Here is a 22,798-nt window from a genome sequence, read left to right as displayed (position 1 = left end):
AAATGTTAAGCAAAACTTCTACCTAAAATTTAAAAATACCTAAAAAAAATCACGGGATCCCGAGAATTCTCAGGAAAATTGTCGTCAGATTTTCCGATTCTCGGAAACACTTAAAAAGCCGGAAAATGGAAACTCCGAAGATAATAAATTACTAATAACGATAACTAATTCACCGGTAAAGATATACTGTTTAAGCACACTATGGAATCCATGTACCTAGCTCAGAAACTACCGTTGCATGATGTTGCAAATTAGTAATAATTATTATATAAGCCATTATATCAGAGAAAAAACAACAACAAAATCCTTAAATTCTGTTTATCATGTTAATAACTTTATCAAGAATACGAAATTCTCGTTGTGAATATGACTATGACCTGAAAAATAAGGCTTTTTAAACATCCCATATTTTTTTCAGATTCAACTTGGTCTTGTTTGTACTTTTATAAACTTAAAGTATTTTTTTTTAAAATTGAACATGATCTTAAATTTAGAAATACGGTTTTCATAAAAAATTGACTTTTTAGCTTAATGGAAATTTAAAAAGGTGAAATTAAGAACAGTTTTAATTTATTGTTGCGAATTTGTTACTTCATGAAACGAAGGGTTAAGCTGTGTATTTGCATGAATATCAATATCACTGTTAAGATTTTTTTCAATTGCCAGCCTATCCGCTAGACCACATCGGCGCTTATTTTCTTAGAACATACTTAGTCTCTAATAAATCTTAGTTATACAGTATATTGAAATGATGGTTCAGATGCTTTGAATCTGCGCTTTGGGTTATATTGACCCGAACGGCTTTGCCGTGTTAGAATTGTCTCTCTTTTTTCTCAAACGATTTGTATAAAGTTTATAATTTTAGATACCTCGAAAAATATCTCATATTTAATTTTCGCACAATGTTCAGGTACAACAAAAGATTGTTTCGTTATACAAAGTCTATAAAATATTAATAAAAACAACCTTCGATAGATCAGCTACCAAATGCTCACTTGGTGCCTAAGAAAGCTGAAGTTAGAAGTTATACATTTTATATAGATCAAAACCACAATGTTAAGAAATGTAATGTAAAACCCCGCTTTTTTATCAAAGATTCGTTAAAAATTGTTTTAACCACCATAGAACAAAAATTAAAAAAGCATTTGAATGTTGACGTTATTTGGCACATTTTAGCATCTTCAGATTCTAAAAATACAAAATCGTTGACGAATTTTCAAATGTTCAAAGGCTGTTTTTCGAGCTAATTGTCAATTTGTCAATTAGTTTTTTTTCCCGAAGTATTTTTTTAGATGTTTTTTAAGACTTTGAATAAGGTGGAAATTAATTGTTGTAGCTTAATATTGTCCGACAATTAGATTTGAATTACATCACAAGTTTCATAAACCCGAAATGTTGTACAAATCGAATGAAAAACAAGAGAGATACCGTCAAACGGGGCATCATTCAACAGCAGGGTTAGATGCTATATTTGTATACCACAGCATTAAGTTATCATTCAATGACAAAAAATGACGATAACATAGTTTCTCACATTGTGAGATAGCTTTTTAAAGTTTTGGATTTTCATAGAATATTTAAAAAATCGGACAAAAGATGTACAAATTTTAACGTTTTTCGATGCCTCAAACAAATTTTACCATAATGACGGATTGGCTTAATGACATCACCTACAAATTTTATATTGCTTTTTTAATCCTTAATCAACACTGTTGGTGTGAAATTAATTTTCGGACAATCGCCATTTTTTTAAATAAATATTTTTGCAATTCAGTTACCAGTCTGGGCTTGAATGCATCCAAATGCAATATAAAATTTGGTAATTTTAACAAATGTTTTCATCTCAATGAACTCGAAGCATCTTTCTTCACTAATGAAAAATAATTGGAAGAAATTTGCTGAATCGTATCGAAATAAGTAACCAATTTCAAAAATTATTGTTTTACTTTGATGGGCCAAAACTCTCAAAAGACTCAATATAATGACTTCAAACCTATGCAGTTGTGTTATTCGAATTAATTTTTTTTATTTCACTGACTCAATAATTGCATTTCTCATTTCAAAAAAGTCATACATTTAAGGGTTTATTTCAAGATTTCATCAATCCAAATATTATTTTTTATGATTTCGTCAAGTAGAATATTGTTGAATATTTTTTACCCTTTAGCGTATGCAGCACCTTATGCTTTTTGTTTAAACACATTTTTTACGGAAAAAATGTAAAATTATATTCGAACATAAATAAAAACTACTGAAATTAGTGCTTTATGCGTTAAGACATCACAAATATATCAAAAACATTAAATTTTCAAACGTTTTCATTTTATTTGTCATAAAAAAAAACAAAGTTTGTTGCAACTTACCGTTTTTCTTAGTAGGGTGAAAATCGAATGTTTTTTAAATTGAAAAATAACCAGTGGAACCAATATTTTTTCTGACTGCGTCGATTTGATGTCCCATCAACCTTAAAATTTTTGATGTGTTAGCGGTATGATTTTCTCTGAACATTTTGTTTTTAGAAGTCATTGAAATTAATGCCCCAGTTGACGGAACAGCAGTTTCTAGCGAGAAGCGTCAAATTGCGCTCACGAACCCAAAAGGTGTTTTTTTTTGTGTGAGCTTAGAAATCATTCAGATTATATCTGAGAGGGATGAAAATAGGACACAGTCAACTGTAGCATGCAGAGTTCAGAATTGTTTCCAGTTCAAAATGTTGGAAGCAAATATTTCGAAACTGGAAGTGTTTTGAATTTTTTGGTGTATTTTTTCCCCCTATTTTCTGTATGCCAATAGTGTATATTGCCATACATGAATTTCTCAAGCTGTTTTCTTCCAAATTTTTTACCTTTGGCAATTTGGAAAATGATCTTTTATTTCACAAATCTCTTTGCTTTTCTGGAAAATCTGTATAAATAAAGTCTTTACAAATGAGACCCGAAAACGTTATTATTATTTGTGTACGCATCGCTCACTACCCATTTGTATTTTCATTTTGAGGTGTTTTGTTTACAAGATCTGGACAAGATATTCGAGATTGTCGAAAAAATTCTTTAAACAAAGTTTTCTGAAACGTCTCCGATTAGTAATTTCAAGGTGTTCGTTAAACCGTGGGTTGAACATTTAAAAATCCCATAAAAGCATATTTGCTAAACAAATGACTTTGTTTTTTTCTCACAAAACACTTGCAAAATCATTCTATTAAATCATTCTAAACTTTTCCCAGAAAAACTAAGCTTCTACTTACAATAACAAAATATCACGCTTAAGAATGGGCACAAATAACAAATAATGTAAATTCAATTTCAAGCTTTTATATCAAGATATTGTTACTTATAAGCAAATTATCCTACATAATGTTTTTCCTGTTCTTGACTTGACAAAAAGGAAATAAATCCAAGAAATTATTGGGTCAACGATCTTCAACGATATTACCCAAAGGAGCCAACTTAATTCAATTCTGCCTCAACCAACGTGGACCAAATCATCATTTATGTGTGTATAGTACACCCTTTAGGAAAAGGCATATAATCTGAATAATTCACCATTGGCCATTTAAAACAATGTACGCTGAATTAAATATTCAAGTCGCTCAAAGCGGTGCCCGTTCTGTGTTCTCCAGCAGACTAAACGGTGCTGATGGCTAACCAGCAGTCCCCAAGGCAGGTGACATTTGCCATACCATCAGTGCCTACGTTTTCGAAAAGGTCACTGGATGATTATGATTTTGATGAACTGGATGTTGTACATCAAATTCATAGAGAAGGATATTTAAAAGATATTCCTAAGATTTAATGAATATGTTCAATCTAATTGGACACTTTGAAGAATTTTCCCTGTCCAGGTTGTCAGAGGGGAGCAAAAGACTTCCCACACCGAATGCTCAGTGATACAAAGTTAAGGAGAGTGATAAATTTGCAGCTCGGATACCATACCTGTACGTAGCTTGGTTTGGAAAAGCGTCATGTGTCCTGTCCTGTCCACACCGGAAGGCCGGAAGCATCCTCTGTGGGGTGACCATTATTCGGAGTGTGTCAACCAACTAAGAGAGAGGTAAGCAAAAAGCTAATGATGATGATGGTCATGACGATGGTAATGGCAAACTGACCGGGATTAGCAGCCATCCTGTTGGCAAACTCTCGGGAGGAACCGGAAATTTGTTCCGGAGACATCGCAGCAGCAAGCAATGGAATTATACACGAGGCGATGAATTAACTAGCTTCAGTGAAGGTGTGTGCGCGTGTTGAATCTATTAATTAGCACCGGCCAGGCGGGATTATGGGACAAATTTTAATTACTGACACTACTAAAACTACGAGGAACTGGTGCGGGCTGATGAATGAATAACTTTATAAATCAGCTTAAGCTATGATTTTAAAAATTCACTTACTCTGATGAAATCGTTCCCATAGTATTTTTTCCAGCATTTTTGCATTACCATACAAACTGAAAAATATAACGTGAACTTTTAAAAAATAAACATGAACTAAATAATACACCCAAAGAGACTCAAGATATTCTGAGTAATTAACCTTCAGATTAACCCACATCAAATACCAACAAAGGTACCACATTTTTAACTTTTCAAACCGTTCTGTTGTGTATTCATTGTATCGACATCATGCTCGAAACACAAATTAGCTTACAACTGAACTGCGGCTCCAGCATAACATCAGAAATTAAAGTACAAACAATCCAGAATAAAACTTATTTGGACTGAAAATTTTTGAAAAAAAAATATACATTTGTTTTCTGATATTTTTCGAAAAATCAAATAAAGGCTATTTGAGCCACCGCACGCTTCGGAAAATGGAGTAATGCTTTTTTTACCTTCAAATGCTCTACATTTTTCAATTTATTCAGAAAATATCATATTCTAACATGAAATTTTTGAACAAAAAGAGACCTAAAGGGTGTGTTACATAAAATTTCATCACGGAAAAAAGCTGAAGAAATTTGATTTTAAGTGATTATATCTTCAGCTTTCGCTTATAATCAGATAAGATTGTATAGATCACGTTGGCCATGCGCCACTGTAAATTTTTCGTAAATTTGGAAAAATGTCGTCGAACGAAAAAGAGCGTCGTGAATAAATCCTGCGCACCCATTTCGAGAATCCGGAGTTGTCACATCGGGACATCGGTAAGATGCTGGAAATTGTCCATCACACTGTCAGCAGAGTACAAAAACGATACTTCGAGAACCTTCCGATCGACCGGAAGGTGAAGAACGGTAAAAATGGATGCTCCGTCAGTGAAAAAGATCACAAGCGCGTAGTTAAGCAGTTTAGACGTGATTCGAGAAGTTTAGTCCGGGATGTCGCGAAAAAGCTGAATTTGTCAAATTCGTTCGTCCAGCGGACCAAGCGGCAGGAGGGCCTGCTTACATACAAGGTTCAGAGGACAAATTCAGCTTCCGGAGGAGATTCGCAAGCAGAAACTATCAAAGTTTGCCGACAAGTACATGGTGTTGCAAGCGATCTGCTCTTGCGGAAAGCGGAGCGCCCCCTTCGTGACGACCGGGACGGTAAACGGACAGGTTTACCTTAAGGAGTACCTACAGAAGCGCTTACTACTACTATTGAAGCAGCACGAGAGCTCGACAATCTTCTGGCCGGATCTCGCTTCGTGCCACTATTCAAAGGACGTGTTGGAGTGGTACAAAGCCAACGGGGTCACCTTCGTGCCAAAGTTAGTGAACCCGTCCAACACGCCGGAGCTACACCCAATAGAGAAATATTGGGCGATTATAAAGCAGGCCCTTCGGAAGAACCCAAAAGTTGTCAAATCAGAGGCTGACTTCAAGAGAAAATGAATTTCTGTTAAAAAAAACTACAACCTGACGTTGTACATAACCTTATGGACGCGGTAAAGAGGAAGGTGCGAGCATACGGGCTTGGGCTCGAAGTATGAATAAAAAGAAAATGCCAAAAGTTGTTTAATAGTTTTTATTTTACTGTCTAAAATTTTCCAAAGGATCGGTCTACTGGGCAAATTTTCTACAGCGTTGTGATGCAATTTGATGTGAGTGATGTGACACACCCTTTATCTAATATAATTTTTTTTTTAAATCAAATGAAGGCTTTTTGAGCCACCGGACACATATGAAACCTAAGTAACAGCCGTTTTGACTTTAATATCCCTACTTTTTCTTGATTTTTAAAAAAAAGCATGTTCCGACTTTAGAATTTTTAACCAAACGCAACTAATTTTTTTTTCGAAGAATCGAATGAAGGCTCTTTGAGTCACCGCACGCTTCGGAAAATAGAGTTTTGGCTGAATTTACCCTCAACTTTTCTACATTGTTCAATTAATTCACAAAAAAGCATGTTCGAGTTTGAAAATTTGGAAATTTTAACACTTTTATTGTTTGATTTTATCCGAGAAATCGAACGAAGCTTTTGCTGTTTTATTATATATTTTCCAGCATTTTTCTATTAATTCAGAAAAAGCTTGATCGGAAAAATTATAAAGAAAAAGAGACACCTCTAGTGTGATTTTTTCCGTGGAATCGAATTCGAAAAGAATCACATAAGATAGGTTTCATTTGATTCAAATATTTCAAGTCCGGACTTTCTTTTTCCATAATTTATTGAAAAATATAGGGGAGTCGAGGGTAAAATCAGCAATAACTCGATTTTTGAAGCGTTCGGTTCTTCAAACTGCCTTCATTTGATACCCCAGACAAAATCATACTGCATAGGTCTCTTTTAAAATATTAAAGTCCGAACATGTTTTTGCCTTTCTAACAGAAAGGTTTGGTTATCGGTCGATTTGAGAGATCATTAATTATGGGTCTTAGACATACCTTTATAGGTACCTATCGACTCAGCTCGACGAGTTCTGTTGATGTCCGTGGATTTGTATGTGCCATTTTAAAAATGTCTAGAACGTTTTTGCGAAACTGGGCTGCACAATTAAAATGATTTTAGTCTCAAAAGAATGCATTTTTTTTCTACACAACCCTTTCAAAAACGGGAAAAAAACAAAATAGTTGAAACCGTTTTCTTTACCAAATACATATCATACTTATTATGGCATAAAAAAAAGTTGCTAGTGGCGCCTCGAAGCAGCAGCACCAGCAATCATTTATAAATTGAAGATAATCAAAATAAAAAAATAATATTTTTATTAACTCGAGAATTGAACCAAAACCCTTCAGATCCCAAGTTGCAAGCGCTATCCAATAAACCATCGGCACGCTTGATTGAAAGCGGCTCAAACTCAAATAGGTAAAAGGCATTACTAAGACGCACCGTGGTCTGGGCAGTTTCTCAGTCTGCTGGGGCAAATACGGCAACAGTGTTTATATCTTACACTTCTTGCTTTTCAATGCAGCAAATGGCGGATGGGCGTTTCCTTCAGAGTCCGCCATGCCTATAGACATTATAATTTCATTTATGAAATTATAGTGTCTAAAGCCATGCCGGGTGTCAACAAAATGCAGAGCCGTACAGGAAACTGCGTTGGGGGGGAATTTATATGAAGATCTTATGACCCTCGTTTTTTTTACTCGTGTTGAAGAATGAATTTATGTTTTTTTTTTCATTTCTACATACTCATACATAATTTAGATTCAATTTCAGATGCAGAATTCAGATTCAGTTTTCAAATTCAGGATACAGGTTTAGGAATCAGAATTCAGGATTCAAAATTCAGAATTCAAAATTCAGATTCAGAACTCATATTCAGATTCAGAATTTAGATTCAGAATTCAGATTCAGAATTCAGATTAAGAATTCAGATTCAGAATTCAGATTCAGAATTCAGATTCAGAATTCAGATTCAGAATTCAGATTCAGAATTCAGATTCAGAATTCAGATTCAGAATTCAGATTCAGAATTCAGATTCAGAATTCAGATTCAGAATTCAGATTCAGAATTCAGATTCAGAATTCAGATTCAGAATTCAGATTCAGAATTCAGATTCAGAATTCAGATTCAGAATTCAGATTCAGAATTCAGATTCAGAATTCAGATTCAGAATTCAGATTCAGAATTCAGATTCAGAATTCAGATTCAGAATTCAGATTCAGAATTCAGATTCAGAATTCAGATTCAGAATTCAGATTCAGAATTCAGATTCAGAATTCAGATTCAGAATTCAGATTCAGAATTCAGATTCAGAATTCAGATTCAGATTCAGAATTCAGATTCAGAATTCAGATTCAGAATTCAGATTCAGAATTCAGATTCAGAATTCAGATTCAGAATTCAGATTCAGAATTCAGATTCAGAATTCAGATTCAGAATTCAGATTCAGAATTCAGATTCAGAATTCAGAATCAGAATTCAGATTCAGAATTCAGATTCAGAATTCAGATTCAGAATTCAGAATCAGAATTCAGATTCAGAATTCAGATTCAGAATTTTTGTAAATTTATTTTCGGCATATCGGTGAAAAATTTAGATTCATGGAGAAAGAATATCAGAATTAAAAATTGATGAAGCTGGATGTTGCGAGGTAAAGTATGGTGTACGTTAATAAATTTTCCTTGCAAAAATGTTCTTTCGCTCTTTTCATCATCCGTAAAATTTCTCCTCACTTTATCAATTTTCAATTCTGGAATTGTTTCTCCAAGAATACCAATTTGCACAGTTTTTGATAAATTTGCGATGACTTAAAGATCATTACGCATGAAAACACGATTTTGTTTTGTGAAAACTTTTTTTCACAATTTTTCTGAAATTAAGTTTGCTGCATACTTTTAGGGGTAAAACCATACTATTAAAAGTTGTAAAATCCGAAATCATAAAAAAAAATTTGGATGAAAGAAATTTCAATGTTGAAAACCGTGTGATGCAAAACAATCAAAATGAGATTTACAAGATTAAGAATTCAGATTCAGAATTCAGATTCAGAATTCAGATTCAGAATTCAGATTCAGAATTCAGATTCAGAATTCAGATTCAGAATTCAGATTCAGAATTCAGATTCAGAATTCAGATTCAGAATTCAGATTCAGAATTCAGATTCAGAATTCAGATTCAGAATTCAGATTCAGAATTCAGATTCAGAATTCAGATTCAGAATTCAGATTCAGAATTCAGATCCAGAATTCAGATTCAGAATTCATATTCAGAATTCAGATTCAGAATTCAGATTCAGAATTCCGATTCAGAATTCAGATTCAGAATTCAGATTCAGAATTCAGATTCAGAATTCAGATTCAGAATTCAGATTCAGAATTCAGATTCAGAATTCAGATTCAGAATTCAGATTCAGAATTCAGATTCAGAATTTAGATTCAGAATTCAGATTCAGAATTCAGATTCAGAATTCAGATTCAGAATTCAGATTCAGAATTCAGATTCAGAATTCAGATTCAGAATTAAGATTCAGAATTCAGATTCAGAATTCAGAATTCAGATTCAGAATTCAGATTCAGAATTCAGATTCAGAACTCAGATTCAGAATTCAGATTCAGAATTCAGATTCAGAATTCAGATTCAGAATTCAGATTCAGAATTCAGATTCAGAATACAGATTTAGAATTCAAATTCAGAGTTCAGATTCAGAATTCAGATTGAGAATTCAGATTTAGAATTCTGATTAAGAATTTGGATTAAAGATCAACCTGGAATTTGAAATTGGAACTTATATTCAAATATTAGACTAAGTGTTGTAACTCAAAATTCAAACTTTAGAATCAGAATAAGATTTCAGATTTAGTTTACAGAATGAGATTAATCATTTAATAGTCATATTACTTTCCCCTCCTTTTGTGGGAATTTTTCCTCTATGCATGGTTGAGCTCTAAAAAAGGTATCATGCTAGGGCACGCGTCACGGCTATCCATCAATATTGTAGTTGGTTTTACTTATTCAGTAAAAAAAAAGCATAAAAAAACAGTAAGATTCGAACCGTGACCAGCAACGTGAAAGTTCTGGTTGCTACCACGGCACCATTTCAGCGTGTTATAAATCTTGGAAATTCTACTGTTTAAATACCATTCTTTCCATACATAAAATGAGCTCCTTACATACCAGTTCGCTTTTCCCCAAAAAAACGTATCAGGCATCATTTTTTTATATTGAGATTGGAATTTTTCGTGTTTGAATATCTGAAATCATACTTATATGATTCAGAGGGAAGGAATCTATCATGTATATTCTATATTATTTTATATATTTCCAAATATAATTTAAACTCTGTTAGAAAGGCTCCAATCCACTGTTAAGTGTATTAAATCGGGTTTTTTTTTAAATATTTGAATTTGAAATTGGAGTTGAAATGGCCATCACTCCATTTTCCGATGCATGCGGTGGCTGAAATAGCCTTCATTTGATTTCTCGGCAAAAAAAAACAAACAAAATAAGTCTCATTCGGTTCAAAATTATTGATAAATTCTTAAAAAATTCAAACATTTGAAAGACCCAATGTCAAATTGTAGAAGAAGAAAATTGTATCACCTGCTGTATTCCAAATTTTTAAACCTTCGATAAAAAATAACTCGATTTTCCGATTTTGTAGAAAGTAAATGTAAGTTTGTTGTTTGCAAGCTTCTGTGCTATTTGTTCCAATTTATTGAAAATTTGGATTATTTTTTATTTTTCCCCCTTTGTGATGTTTCAACTCCAAGTGACTAAAGAAGGATTTCAAATTTGTTCATAATAAGAAATCAGTCCATGAAGATAAACAGTTTTTAATGAGAAACCAGTATTTCTTACATTTCTTGAGCAAAATATTTTAAAATCCCATTCACGCTTAAGACATAAGCAACCCCTCCCCATGGTTGGATCTTACTGAAATTTGGCATGTGATCTTCGGGTAAGTTTATAATCAGTTTAAGATTGGAGCAAGTGAGATTTATTACAGTGAAAACCCGATTTTATCACCCCCATGATGAATTTTAGAGTGATAAATCGGGGAGAGTGATAAAATCGGGAAATTTAGAAAAAAATATTTTAATCCGTCATAATCTAATAAATTACTACAAAAACCTATATTAACCCAATAAAACAGTGTAGAGGTTTTGTAGTAGATATTCCTTTTTTTGACATATTACTAGTTATAGGTCTTTTTTACATCAAAACATCATACTATATTGGTTTTATCTAATGATCTAGTTATTTCTTTTGGTTATAATTTAATGAAGATAAGATTCAAAGCTTCCGTTCAAATCAAAATAAAAAAAAATTAATGTGCCTGTCACATATTTCGCCTCTAAAAATGCCTGGATGACTCGAATGATTTTCCAAAACTGGTTCCTCAAGGATTCGTACCAGCAGTACGCAAATTTTCAGCCGAAATGTCTGTTCCTCCTAAACCTGTGCTGTTACTGGATAATTGTTCAGCACATCATATGAATGATGAGCTAAAAAGCGATGATGGTTTGATAACTATTTTATGCCTCCAAATGTGACTGCAGTGATTCAACCCATGGACCAGAATGTAATTCAGAACTGTAAACTAAAATATCGTCAAAAACTTTTGCTACATGTCATGGCTCGCGAAATCGATATCGATCAAAGCTTGAAGTGCATAACGTTGAGGGATTTATGTTTCTGGATGCATGATGCTTGGAGTGAAATAAAGCGTACAGTAATCCAGTAGTCATGGAAGAAAATTGGAATTATTTTGAGTAACAAACTCGTTGACGAAGATGGTGTTCCCTTGATCCATTTGATTGATGTAAACAACCGCGATGAAATTTTTTTGCCACAGGACCCTGAGGAGAGATATGCAAGTAAAGCTTTTACGGATGAAGAAATTCTGAACATGACGCTGGATGATCAGTCAGCATTAAACGAGCTTCTCGAATCATTAGAGCCATTAATAATTTCGGATGTAGCACCAGACTCAGAATCAGCGGCATCTACCCCAAATGATTCATGTGAAATTTCAAGAAACATAATTGATGTTGAAGCTGTACGTACATGTGTTGGACAACATAGTTGATTGGGCTGATGCTTCAGATCTCTCTATAGATGATGTCATCTTCTTGCAACGTATCAGAGAGATTGCTTTGAAGAAAGCTCAAACAAATAAAACACAGCTTTAAGATTACTTGAATATGTTCTTTAATACCATTATATTTAGTTATAATTGTATTCAACAACTTTGATTAACAAAAAACCTGTTTAAAACTTGACTTTTTTGTATAAAAATCTTGATACGTCCCTGATCAATCATCTTCATTTTCAATATCGATGCAATCATCCATCAGTTTTGTCCCTTCAGAATGATTTCAACCTCAAGATGTTCAACGGAAATGAAAAAAGGCGATATTTAGTATTTTTGCGTTGAATAAAAAATGATGACAAAATCGGGTGAAAAAATGAGACAAAGTAGACAAAATCGGGGGCAGACAAAATCGGTGTGTGACAAAATCGGGTTTTCACTGTATGTTTAATTCTTCCTATACTAAAATGTTGACTAACACTGCGGCTCGTTGAATTATTCAAAAATGCAAATATACTGTTTTAGTAAAATAACCATAACTTATTCAATTTTCAATCCATTTCGACAAATAACCGCTCGAAACCTTTGTTTTGAATTGAAATGACATGGTTCATCGAAATTCAGATTTGTAAAATATTATCATCGAGTCCAAACTGAGGATGAAACAAAATTTTCTCTAAAAATTTATATTGTATTATTTTTTCTATAACCAATTCACTTATATCAACAATTTGATCATACGAAAAAAAAAAGTTCAGATGATTCGATAGAAAATATACTCACCTTCAATGTACAAAAATCAGGTCAGATCCAAATTAATGTTATGCAGCTTGAGATATATGAATACAAGTAGGTACAAGTACTCTTTTAAATCCTTCGAAATTGCATGTTTGAAGCATTGCTCTACTCTACTGAGATTTTTTTTACTGAGGTTTTTTTTTAAATTTAATTGCTCTACTCTACTGAGATTTTTTTCTACTGAGTTTTTTTTTAATTTAATTTATGATGAACTAAAAGCATTTTCGTGAGACGAAATAAAATTGTGATATTTTTATCAGTATCAGACAATGAGAATTCTAAAAGTTTGTCTACTACCCTAGAGTCATTGCATACTTTAAGGCGCATCTTTCTTGTTTTTAGATAAATACTGTATTTTGAGTCCTTTTTACAAATAATTACTGGATGGACATTAGTTATTTGACAAATATGAGTAATTTCGATTACCCATGATCACGATCCATTCAGAAGAAAATTTTATCTTTTCGGACTCTAGGGATCAATTAAACCCAAAACATATATTGTGGAAAACTTTTCCTAGAAAATTAATGTTTCACTGTTTCTTTCAAATATGACTTTATGAAGTTCATATTATACTCTAACGATTGACATATAGGATTTTTTTTGTTATAATGTTTTCATGTGTGAAACATTTTAAAGTGATAAAAGAGATCTTCAAATCCTAATTTGTTAAATATTTCAAATCAATTTCAATAACTCGAAAAATAAATTTCAAAACATTTGTTGAGACAACAGCATTTTCGTTTTGGTCTATTTGGCACATTTTTCTGGAACATTTGATTTTTGTAAGTCATTTTGGTTTCGAGATATAGCGAAGGTATCAAGTATCCCCAATGATCAAGTATCCTGATTTTCCCCTTTTTTGGCGTGGGGGAATGTGATGACTAGAAAGTGAACTTTTGTTGCAATGAATTTTCGGATATTTGATGAATAACTCTTCCATTTCATGATAGGTATTTTATTATTTTCTTCGAAATAAATTAAAATAATCACATTTTTACACCCCTACATATCCGTTCGCTTAACATTTTATTGTAGTAGTATTTGTTGTTATTGTTGTTGTTGTAGATTCCTCTTGTCATTCATCTCGTTCACTTACTCGCTAGCCAATAAATAATTTAAATACTAACAACAATAATAAATTAACCTTAACAATGACTCCAAATCACATCCATCTCACGGTGCTAGATAAATTATTGCAATTTGTTCCCTAAAACGTAACTATCTACGGAATGACATTCCTACACATTCACCAAAAACACGCACTCTCATACAACTTTTCCTTTAATTCTGGTCCCAAGAAGTACGGTTTAATGAATTGCTTGGACTTTCAACAACTGATAACAAAATACAATGGCTCATAAACGCCCGTTTTTCGAAAGTAAACTCATTCATCCACCCACCGGGCACACAAACACTCTCAATTGAAAGCTTAAACTAACAACCGCGCTCGCGAAAAAAAATCCCATCGATTCAAATTAAATTATCCGGCGATTGGTATCCGTCTCTACAATCAGGTCCCCTACAAGATCCCATCCCTCGCCACGATAAAACTCAACTCTGCTTCCGCGCTTCTTCCGGTGTGGTCTTTTTCCTCCATCTTCCCAATAATCAGATTTTCAGGGAGCAATTTCTGCGACGTTTCTCTCTGGAGGAATTCCTTCAAGGTTTTGGGTGGATTTTCTACTTAACTCCCGTGACAGATTTCAACCATGGCTTGTAGAAGGTGGTCCTCATGTAGACACCGGGCAGGTACGGGGCAGCACATCGAATGCCGTGGGACACAGTGCCTACCAGCTCGTAGCGGCCGTCCTGACGTTGAAGAACCAGTGGACCGCCGCTGTCACCCTGTTGGGGGAATTTAGAGAAGGAAAAAACAAAGGTTGAAAGATTTTTTAAGACCTTCACTTCAATGTTAGTTCTAAGGAGATGGTATGTTTTGATAAACGCTTTGAAATTGTAATGATGTTCTTAGATATGATGTAAAAATACACAAATAAACGCTTTGACGCCGAGAACTTTCGGCTGAAATTGCCTGTCTCTTGTCAAAAGTACTTTTCCATTCTTATTTTCCAAATACAGTTTCAGTGAGATATGTAAATATCTTCGTTCAAGATTTCTTTTTAATGTGTTTTGGTTACTTGTTGAAGATTTGTAGGACTATTATTACACGTTCGCGTCCCATGTCACCTGGTGGAATATCTGTTAGACTTCAGAGAGCGGATAATTTAAAAAAACAGAAGCTTATGCTAGCTTAAGCTGTCTTATCACCTTTATTTACTTATATGTTTAATCACAGATGAACGGATGTATAAGCTAGAGCTTGAAACGTGTGTTAAGTCCCAACGACCAATTTGAATCAATATTATGCCTTTTAGTTTAGTCACCAGATGTCTCTAAGAACACTGTCAAATAGAAAATTTAGTGTAAACAAAATCATTTTCACCAACAAAACCATTCAACTCCAAATCTAGCCAGTTTTGAACAGGTCATATGAGGTAATTGTTTTGTCCTTTTTTTTTACTGAGATACTTAAAGAGTTTTTATAAAAATACCGATGAAGTTTATTCACATGCCAGATCAAAAAGGCGAATATGATTGTCAGAAATGAAATCTCTGGTTTATAAACTATCAATTTTGGTTCATAAACATCAAAGATTTCGTATCCCAATGATAATATATGCGCTAAAATTTCAAGTGTCTCGAAAAAACGCTGATGGCGTTTAGTTCGGTCTGGTCGAATCCCGACCGTATAATAGTATAAAACTTCCGTAATCTCTTTCGAACTTTCTTGCAATAGGTACAGTAAGAAAACAGAAACCACACATGAAAGTTCAAGATGTATAGAATTGGATCTCTTACGTGGGACTGTTTGTCAGTAATGTTTCTATTGGAACATTTCTATACGGCCTTTAGTTTAAGTTAGAGTGCCTATAAGAAGAGTGACGACAATGTCAAAATTGGAATAAGCGATGAGCTGTCAGTGTCATTCCAAACGAACAAATGACCTGTCAAGTTCAGCCTTCTCAGGCAGAATTTGACAGGTCATTTGTTCGTTTGGAACGACACTGACAGCTCATCGCTATTCTAATTTTGACATTGGCGTCACTCTCCTTATAGGCACTCTAGTTTAAGTAACTGATTGGCCACAATCATAACCTCGAAACCAGCCGAGCTTTTGGCCTCATCAGTGATGCCATGTGGTATGCCAAAATTGAAATTTTCTTCGCTTTGGATTTCTTGAAAATTTTTAAAGTTCTTTGAATGCATATCTGCTAGATTTTTGAGCATTTGAATGTATATTCAATATTTGTTAAAAGATGTTGAGATTTCATTTAAGAAACACGACAGAATAAGTATATCACAGAATTAATCGCACAGTTAGCGAATTAAAAAAAAGTATTTAGAACTCAATAGTACAATAGAAGACTTAACAGAGCAACCACATGCTAAATTTTTTGTCCGTTCGGCACATGTGCACACTCACATGGCGGTCGAACAATCCATAATTAACTGTATCGAAAAATGTAGTGCCTTCTCTATTGGGTACTACTTCTTCAATACAGTTAATTGATGCGGGACAAAGAATTTAGCATGTGGTCAAGCTTCTATTTCAAATGCTCTTCGGTCTTTTCACCACCTTAGAATTTTCTTCTGATCTTCTATCCGTCTTTCTTTTCAACTCTTTAACCCTCACCGATAAAGCCGCAAATTCATTTCATAAAAGTTATAAGAAAGTTTTTTACGTAAATTAACAATCGAGAAATTTATTACCTTATGTGTGGAATATTCGAAACGTAAGTACAATGTCATTCTTAAAATAAACAAATAATGCAATTATGCCGAAATTAAAAAAAATCTTGATATTCTAAAATCCAATCACAACTGGTGATAATATCTTAAAATAGAAATAATTTCCAAGGCATCAGTAAAACACTATTGAATCTTTCCATTTGACACCACTTTGAGTCATTCAATTTCAAAACATCAACATCTTAGTGTTGGTTTGTTTAAAGGGTGTATTTCTCAATATCTGTGTAAGAAAATTGAGTTTTATGTGCGCCCTTTTCAAAAATTGATCATAAGCATTCATGGTTTGAGGTTAAGGCTGTGGCCTTTCGTTAAGGTGCTGTTTCTGTAGAACTGTCGATATATCTTTATTAAATAGATTGGACATAGCTAGGTTAGGTTCTTCGAAATCCAATGACCGTTTAAAAAGAGTAAAATCTTATTCAAGGCTATATGTAATTTCGGCAGCCTCTGTTGTGAAAAAAATTTAAGATGCAATTTTTTTCAGCTTAACATAATTCTAATCAAATTGAACAATTTAAAAATTTAAAGTTATTCAACTTACTGGAGTGTATAAGTTTATTTATTTATTGAATTCACAAACGCTATTTGAGGAACATTTTGTAACTTCCATGTACGCATTCGAGAAAATTTGCTACGAATTCCTTTTGAAAACTTTTTTTAGCGAAATTCGAACTTTGGAGGCACACGTTCAACTAGATATGGGGCTTTTGGTTGATATAGCATAAATCTACTGTAAAATAGAGTGCCCCAAATATCCCAACTTTTTCCATCTCAGTCTTTTGTGGTAAAATTTTTTTGTCACCGAAAAAGTTTTTCGTTGGACAAAAGTCCTTTATAATCATTAAACTAAGCTTTTGTAATTTTTCAGCAAAGAAATAGGGTTTTGAGATGGTTCATTTGCTCTAAAAAATATAAAAAGAAAACAAGAAAAGGGGATCAGTATTCCAACTCTCCCCCACAGTTTCCCTTGAACTTCTCTCTGAACTATCATGTGAATATGATCTGCTACAAAAATATGAATAATTTAAAGATTTTGCAATTCTTAAAAATTGTTATCCCATTTTTGAAGCCTAATAACTTTTTCATCTTGATTCTTTTTGAAATGCGGTCTTGGGATGCAATATTTGTCATAATTCAAGCTTTAATAAAAATTGTGTGGAAAAGAAATCGGCTCAAAGGACCAAAGTTATTGATAATAATTTGGTGTTTAATTTTCCGTGCGAACAAAATGTTTCAAATTTCTATACAAACTAAAGGGATCGTTGAGTGTTCCCTTCCCGTGGTCCGTTCTAGCCCAAATTTGGCATGGGACCTTGTACTAGACCTAGGATCAATTTCAGTCTGCAGCACGTAACATTTCACAGGTTTTAAATTTTCCATGATGGTAGTTAGAGCTAACAAATCCACAAAAAAAACTCATAAATTATCAAAAAAACAACCCAAAACAAAATGTTTTAATTTTTGGTATTTTTTATGGGTCATACTGTGGCTTCATTGAACTATGTATCTGTGTGTTGTAATTTTACTGATATTTAAGTCTTTATTTTATTCATATTATAAAGCTGACAAAGAACATTCATAGAGTAATTTGAAGAATATCAAGATTCGAGGTTAAAATTCAAATTCTCAGTTCGAGGAATAAATCAGATTCTTATGAACAAAAATCCACATGCATAATTGAAAATACATAATCAAAAACTTTAGAACAACTCATATCAGTATTTAATCAATCAAAATAATTATATGAATAAAGAAGAAAAATTTTCTTCATCTTTTAGTTAAGTCTTGACTTCCTACAAAAAAAACCATTTTCGACATTTTGGTTTTCGCTTCTTAAGTTGTTTGGATTTATCAAAATTTTTGAAACATTAAACCTTATTAATTTTCTCCTTTGGAATCTTAAAAAAATCATAGAAGGGGAGAAGGGATTGAAAAAAGATAAATTGAATTTTTATTCTGGCAAAACGATTGTGTTTTATAGTTATTCAATTAGAAATTATACAATTTTTAAATCAAAAACTTATCTAAACTCTAGAAAAAATAATAAATTTTTTAAAAACTGTTTTGTTCAATTTTTCTTATTGTCGCTAATCATATACTTCTTCCCCTTCATTTTAGAGTAAAAATCAACGTCATCACAAGTGGTTCTGCATTAGCCCTCTGCTGAATAAACTTAAAGATTACAAGAAACTTCGCTAATAAATTTGAAATTTAGACACAAGTTAACCAAACACATAAATAAATGAAAATAAATTAAGGCATGAAAAACATCTTAACTTATAAAAACCATTCCATGCATTTCAAATATTGACATCATTGTATTATAGTCTTCAAATTTGTTATGCTGTTGTTTAACCAATTTTTCCAACAATTGATTGTTCATATCTTAATAAAGTATCATGAATTCTTAAACTAGAAGTATTGCCTTGATCGGTTGAAAAATTGATATTGCGATTTCAGTTTGTTATCCGACAGTGATCGAATGTACGATGGAAAATATTAAAAAAAATAATTAAAGAGTTTATTCGAAAAAATGCAACACTTTGTTTTGTGAATATCTTTTGAATGCATGGATGGAAATTGATGAAATTTTCAGTGAAGCTGCCGAGTAATGAAATGTGTGTTCCGTTCTTGTGACAAGTGATTTTTGAGATAGCGTCCAATGGAATAGTTTATCGACTTTAATTTTCGGACACCACTTGAGCCATCTGTATAATGTGAACTTAATATGAATCACCTTTTTCAAAAATGAAGGCTATTAAGGCTATGGTCATGTATTATCCGGGCACTTTATTTCGGTGAAAGCTACGTTAAGGGGGGTAAGGTCTAACACTTAAAAAAAATCGATTTTTTTTTTATTTTCTTATTGTAAAACATTTCAAGAATGTTGTGTCAAATTTTCAAGTCAATTGAAGCAAAACTGTAGAAATTATAGGCTCCTCCTATAGCAACTCCTATTTCTCCTCCTATCTAACCCTTCGTTTCATGAAGTAACAAATTTGCAACAATTAATTAAAGCTGTTGTAAATTATGCAGAAATTCAAATAGTCAACTTTTTTCTTCATTGCAATCATATTTCTAACTTCAAGATACGATTCAATTAAAAAAAATACTTTTCGAGTAGGGTAAATGTACCCAATCTTGGCCCCTAAGGCATGGTAGACTAGATTTCCCATGATTGTAGTCTTCCTGTAATGTGTACCTTCAAAAGTCCTTCGACAAATATGATTGCTTACTAGCCTAAAATGCAGTAAAAATATGTCTTTGCTTGAAAGCGGTTGATAATTTGAGATAAACCTGATCAAACTTTTGATTGAAATGCTCCTTATTGTAGCCCCCGCGCCGAATTTTGGCCCTTTATGAGTTCCTTAAATTGGCCGTCTCTAGGAAAAACTTGTCTCACTAACACAACAACAGCCCCCACGAATTCATTGAAAATATCCCGAAAGGAAGCACATCAATGTTCTGTATTGTTTTCAAAAAGTCGGGAGTACGAAATGAATCATACATATTTAAAATGTCGCCCTTAGGAATTTTCTAGCAATCGTTTGCGTACACCGGGATAGCAAAACAAGACAAACTTTCGTTCACTCTAGCCAGCCTGATAGAAATAGATTGCATCTCACTCATTCGTTTGGAAACTATAGGCAATGGAAGCGAACAGCAAATTCAAAAGCTGGGTGAAATTCAAGCTGCATCCCACTCGCACTCATGCAAAATCATCACCCAAACTCGGCAGCGCTTCTTTCGCATATTCCTTTCCTACAGAGAACAAACGTAATCACCTCCTGCGGATGCACAGTGATGTATAATAAAAAACAAACTTGGTCAAAATATTATTTTGGATTTCACATGAAATTGCAAACAATAAAAATTCAAGTTCGTTACAACTTAGTATTTTCACATTGCAGTGCAATTATTTTTTTAAATAAACATAATATTTAGAGTATCATAACAAAAACGTTCCTTTCAAAGCGACACATATGCAGCAAATGTTCATCTCCAATACAAATCAAATTAAATCAAAACACGTTAAACCTCATTTCCAAATGGTTTGTTTTTGGGTATGCATATGGTTACTTCAACATTGAGATCCAAGATATCAATTCGGATTCTATTCCGGTAAATTAATTTATTGAGAGGTAAATTTTATTGAGGAGAAAAGTTCTCGAAATTTACCATAAAAGAACAGCTCAAATTGTAGCATTATAATTCCAATAAGATGCCAAATACGCTTGAGTCGGCTTGAGAGGTAAATAAATTGATTATAGTTCAAAATACATTCATGATATTTTTAATTTATTTCAATCATTCATTTTAATTTCGACCGGCTTTTCAATTTCCAGACCACTGTGCACCCTCGGCCGACGAACTGCCGCCGGCTGCCGACTGCCTGCTGATGTCGTTTTCACACATACATGCATACTTCTATTTGTGGAATTGAATACCAAGATTAGGCAAAAAATATGTTTATATTTTCTTGAATTCTAGATAGAAAATGTACGTTGTTTGGAGTAAGTTATAATTTTAGATTTTTTGCAATGTTTTGCTGCAAACAACGGTAATTTTTAGTGATTTTTCCATACGGAAGTGTGTTTTTAAAATCAATCCGAAGATGGCAGATGCACTAGCAAGGTAGGTTCATTTAAGATTTTTTACGAAGATTCTCATTTTATTTGCAATTTGTCATGCATAAAAAAATTATTACGCAGTCATTTGGATTCAATTGTGGACAAATGCTATGCAGAATGTTTCCATATGCGATTTCCTTTTATGTTTTTTTTTTCATTTTTAGGCGTATGTTTGACATGAAAATCACCAAAATGCATTTTGGCATGCCAAGATTAGGAGCATGCCAAGTTAAGGCTCACTTACCCTATATATGTACAAACTAGACCAACTTCAATTTAAAAAATATGAAATGTTAATAAGGGCTTATTTTTCAGAATTTTGACCTAGTCCAATTAGCACCGAGGAAAAAAAATTTGACTGGAAAAAATATTTTCGCATTTTCAGTAATGCAATTAACATAATTGAATACAATTTGATGATTTTTTTTTATTTTTGTCTGATATAATGGCCTTTTATTAATTGTTGCAAATTTGCAACATCATGCAACGGTTGCACCTTTAGTTACGTATATGGGCTACAAAGTGTGTCATCGTTTAAACAGTGTATATGTTTCCCGATGAAAGTATTATCATTTTAATGTTATATTATCTTGTTATTGTTAACTGAACAAAATGGCTGCCAACTGTAGAAATATGGGAAAAATAAGTAAAAATCCTTTTGACTAGATCATCAACCATTCGTATCATTAAGTAAAAAAAAATGGCATTAATTACGAAACCTCGTTAAAAATCCTGCATAAAAGTTGAAAAATTGTATTTCTAAAGGGTCACATATGTATGTATGTTGTATGTTGGCTATCCACCATGGGTGCACGGATTCACCGCAGTTTCTGCCTAAGTGTGTTTTCAAATGTTTCTCAGATTATTAAGTTCGATAATATATTTCCAAGGGGTCACATTTAGTACAAATTGGTGACTTTTGAGTAGTGGAAGTATTTGTAGTAATAGTTTGAAGCTATAATTTTTCAAATGCAACGAGCGTTGTGTTTCTATGATTTTAAATATTATTATGTGATCCCCGGGAAAGATTTTCTGGGTTCGAAATAAATATTTTCGCATTTTTAGTAAATTAATTATTAACATACTTTTTTCCATACTAGTACATTGAATTTTTAAATGCAAATGCATTATATGTTCTCAACATTATACAATGTAGTACCTTAGTTTGTAACTTGAGTTCCATAATGTGCTTCAATTACTTTTTTTTCATTTAAACAGTATTAATGTTTACATTATTAATGTTTTCAGAACGAATGTGATAAGGAAACGGTGCATGAAGGTGAAAAAGCAGTTTCATTTTAGTCCTACTTATAATTCCGTTAACTCTTCTGAATGTGTACCATCGGAAAATCGTTTCCGATATTGAACCCTAAACGTTCCCCTTCCCTCTTTCAAATTAGAATCAAAGCAAACAGTTGAGTCACCGCATTTATTACGGCTCCTTCCTCTACTAACATGAATTAAATAGTGATCCACTCGTCAAAATGAAACTTATAAGTAAGTTGCCTTAATAAATAAACCTATGATTAAATAAAAATCAACAAAAGTTATATTAGTGCATTTTGAAGGTATTTTATCCATCGGTTTTCTTTATTAAGGAATATTAAAAATATTGGTTTTTTGTTTTTTTTTTTTATTATTGGTGTTTCAATAAA

General features: G+C 32.9%; 1 protein-coding gene across 5 annotated transcripts in view; it reads right to left on the bottom strand.

Moving 5' to 3' along the window:
• Positions 1-13,673: 13,673 nt before the first annotated feature.
• LOC129746118 (serine protease filzig) overlaps positions 13,674-22,798 on the bottom strand; it is a 278,849-nt gene continuing 269,724 nt past the window's right edge. For all 5 annotated transcript variants that reach the window (XM_055739601.1, XM_055739599.1, XM_055739597.1 and 2 more), the window contains exon 9: positions 13,674-14,547. In XM_055739601.1, the coding sequence (XP_055595576.1) occupies positions 14,383-14,547 (165 nt within the window). In that variant the 3' untranslated portion in view covers positions 13,674-14,382. The remainder of the gene's footprint in view (positions 14,548-22,798) is intronic.

Source organism: Uranotaenia lowii, chromosome 2 (genome assembly GCF_029784155.1).
Source record: "Uranotaenia lowii strain MFRU-FL chromosome 2, ASM2978415v1, whole genome shotgun sequence".
In the NCBI taxonomy this organism is placed as follows: domain Eukaryota; kingdom Metazoa; phylum Arthropoda; class Insecta; order Diptera; family Culicidae; genus Uranotaenia; species Uranotaenia lowii.
Note: the sequence above shows the minus strand (reverse complement) of the source record. Positions and strands in the feature narration are given on the sequence as shown.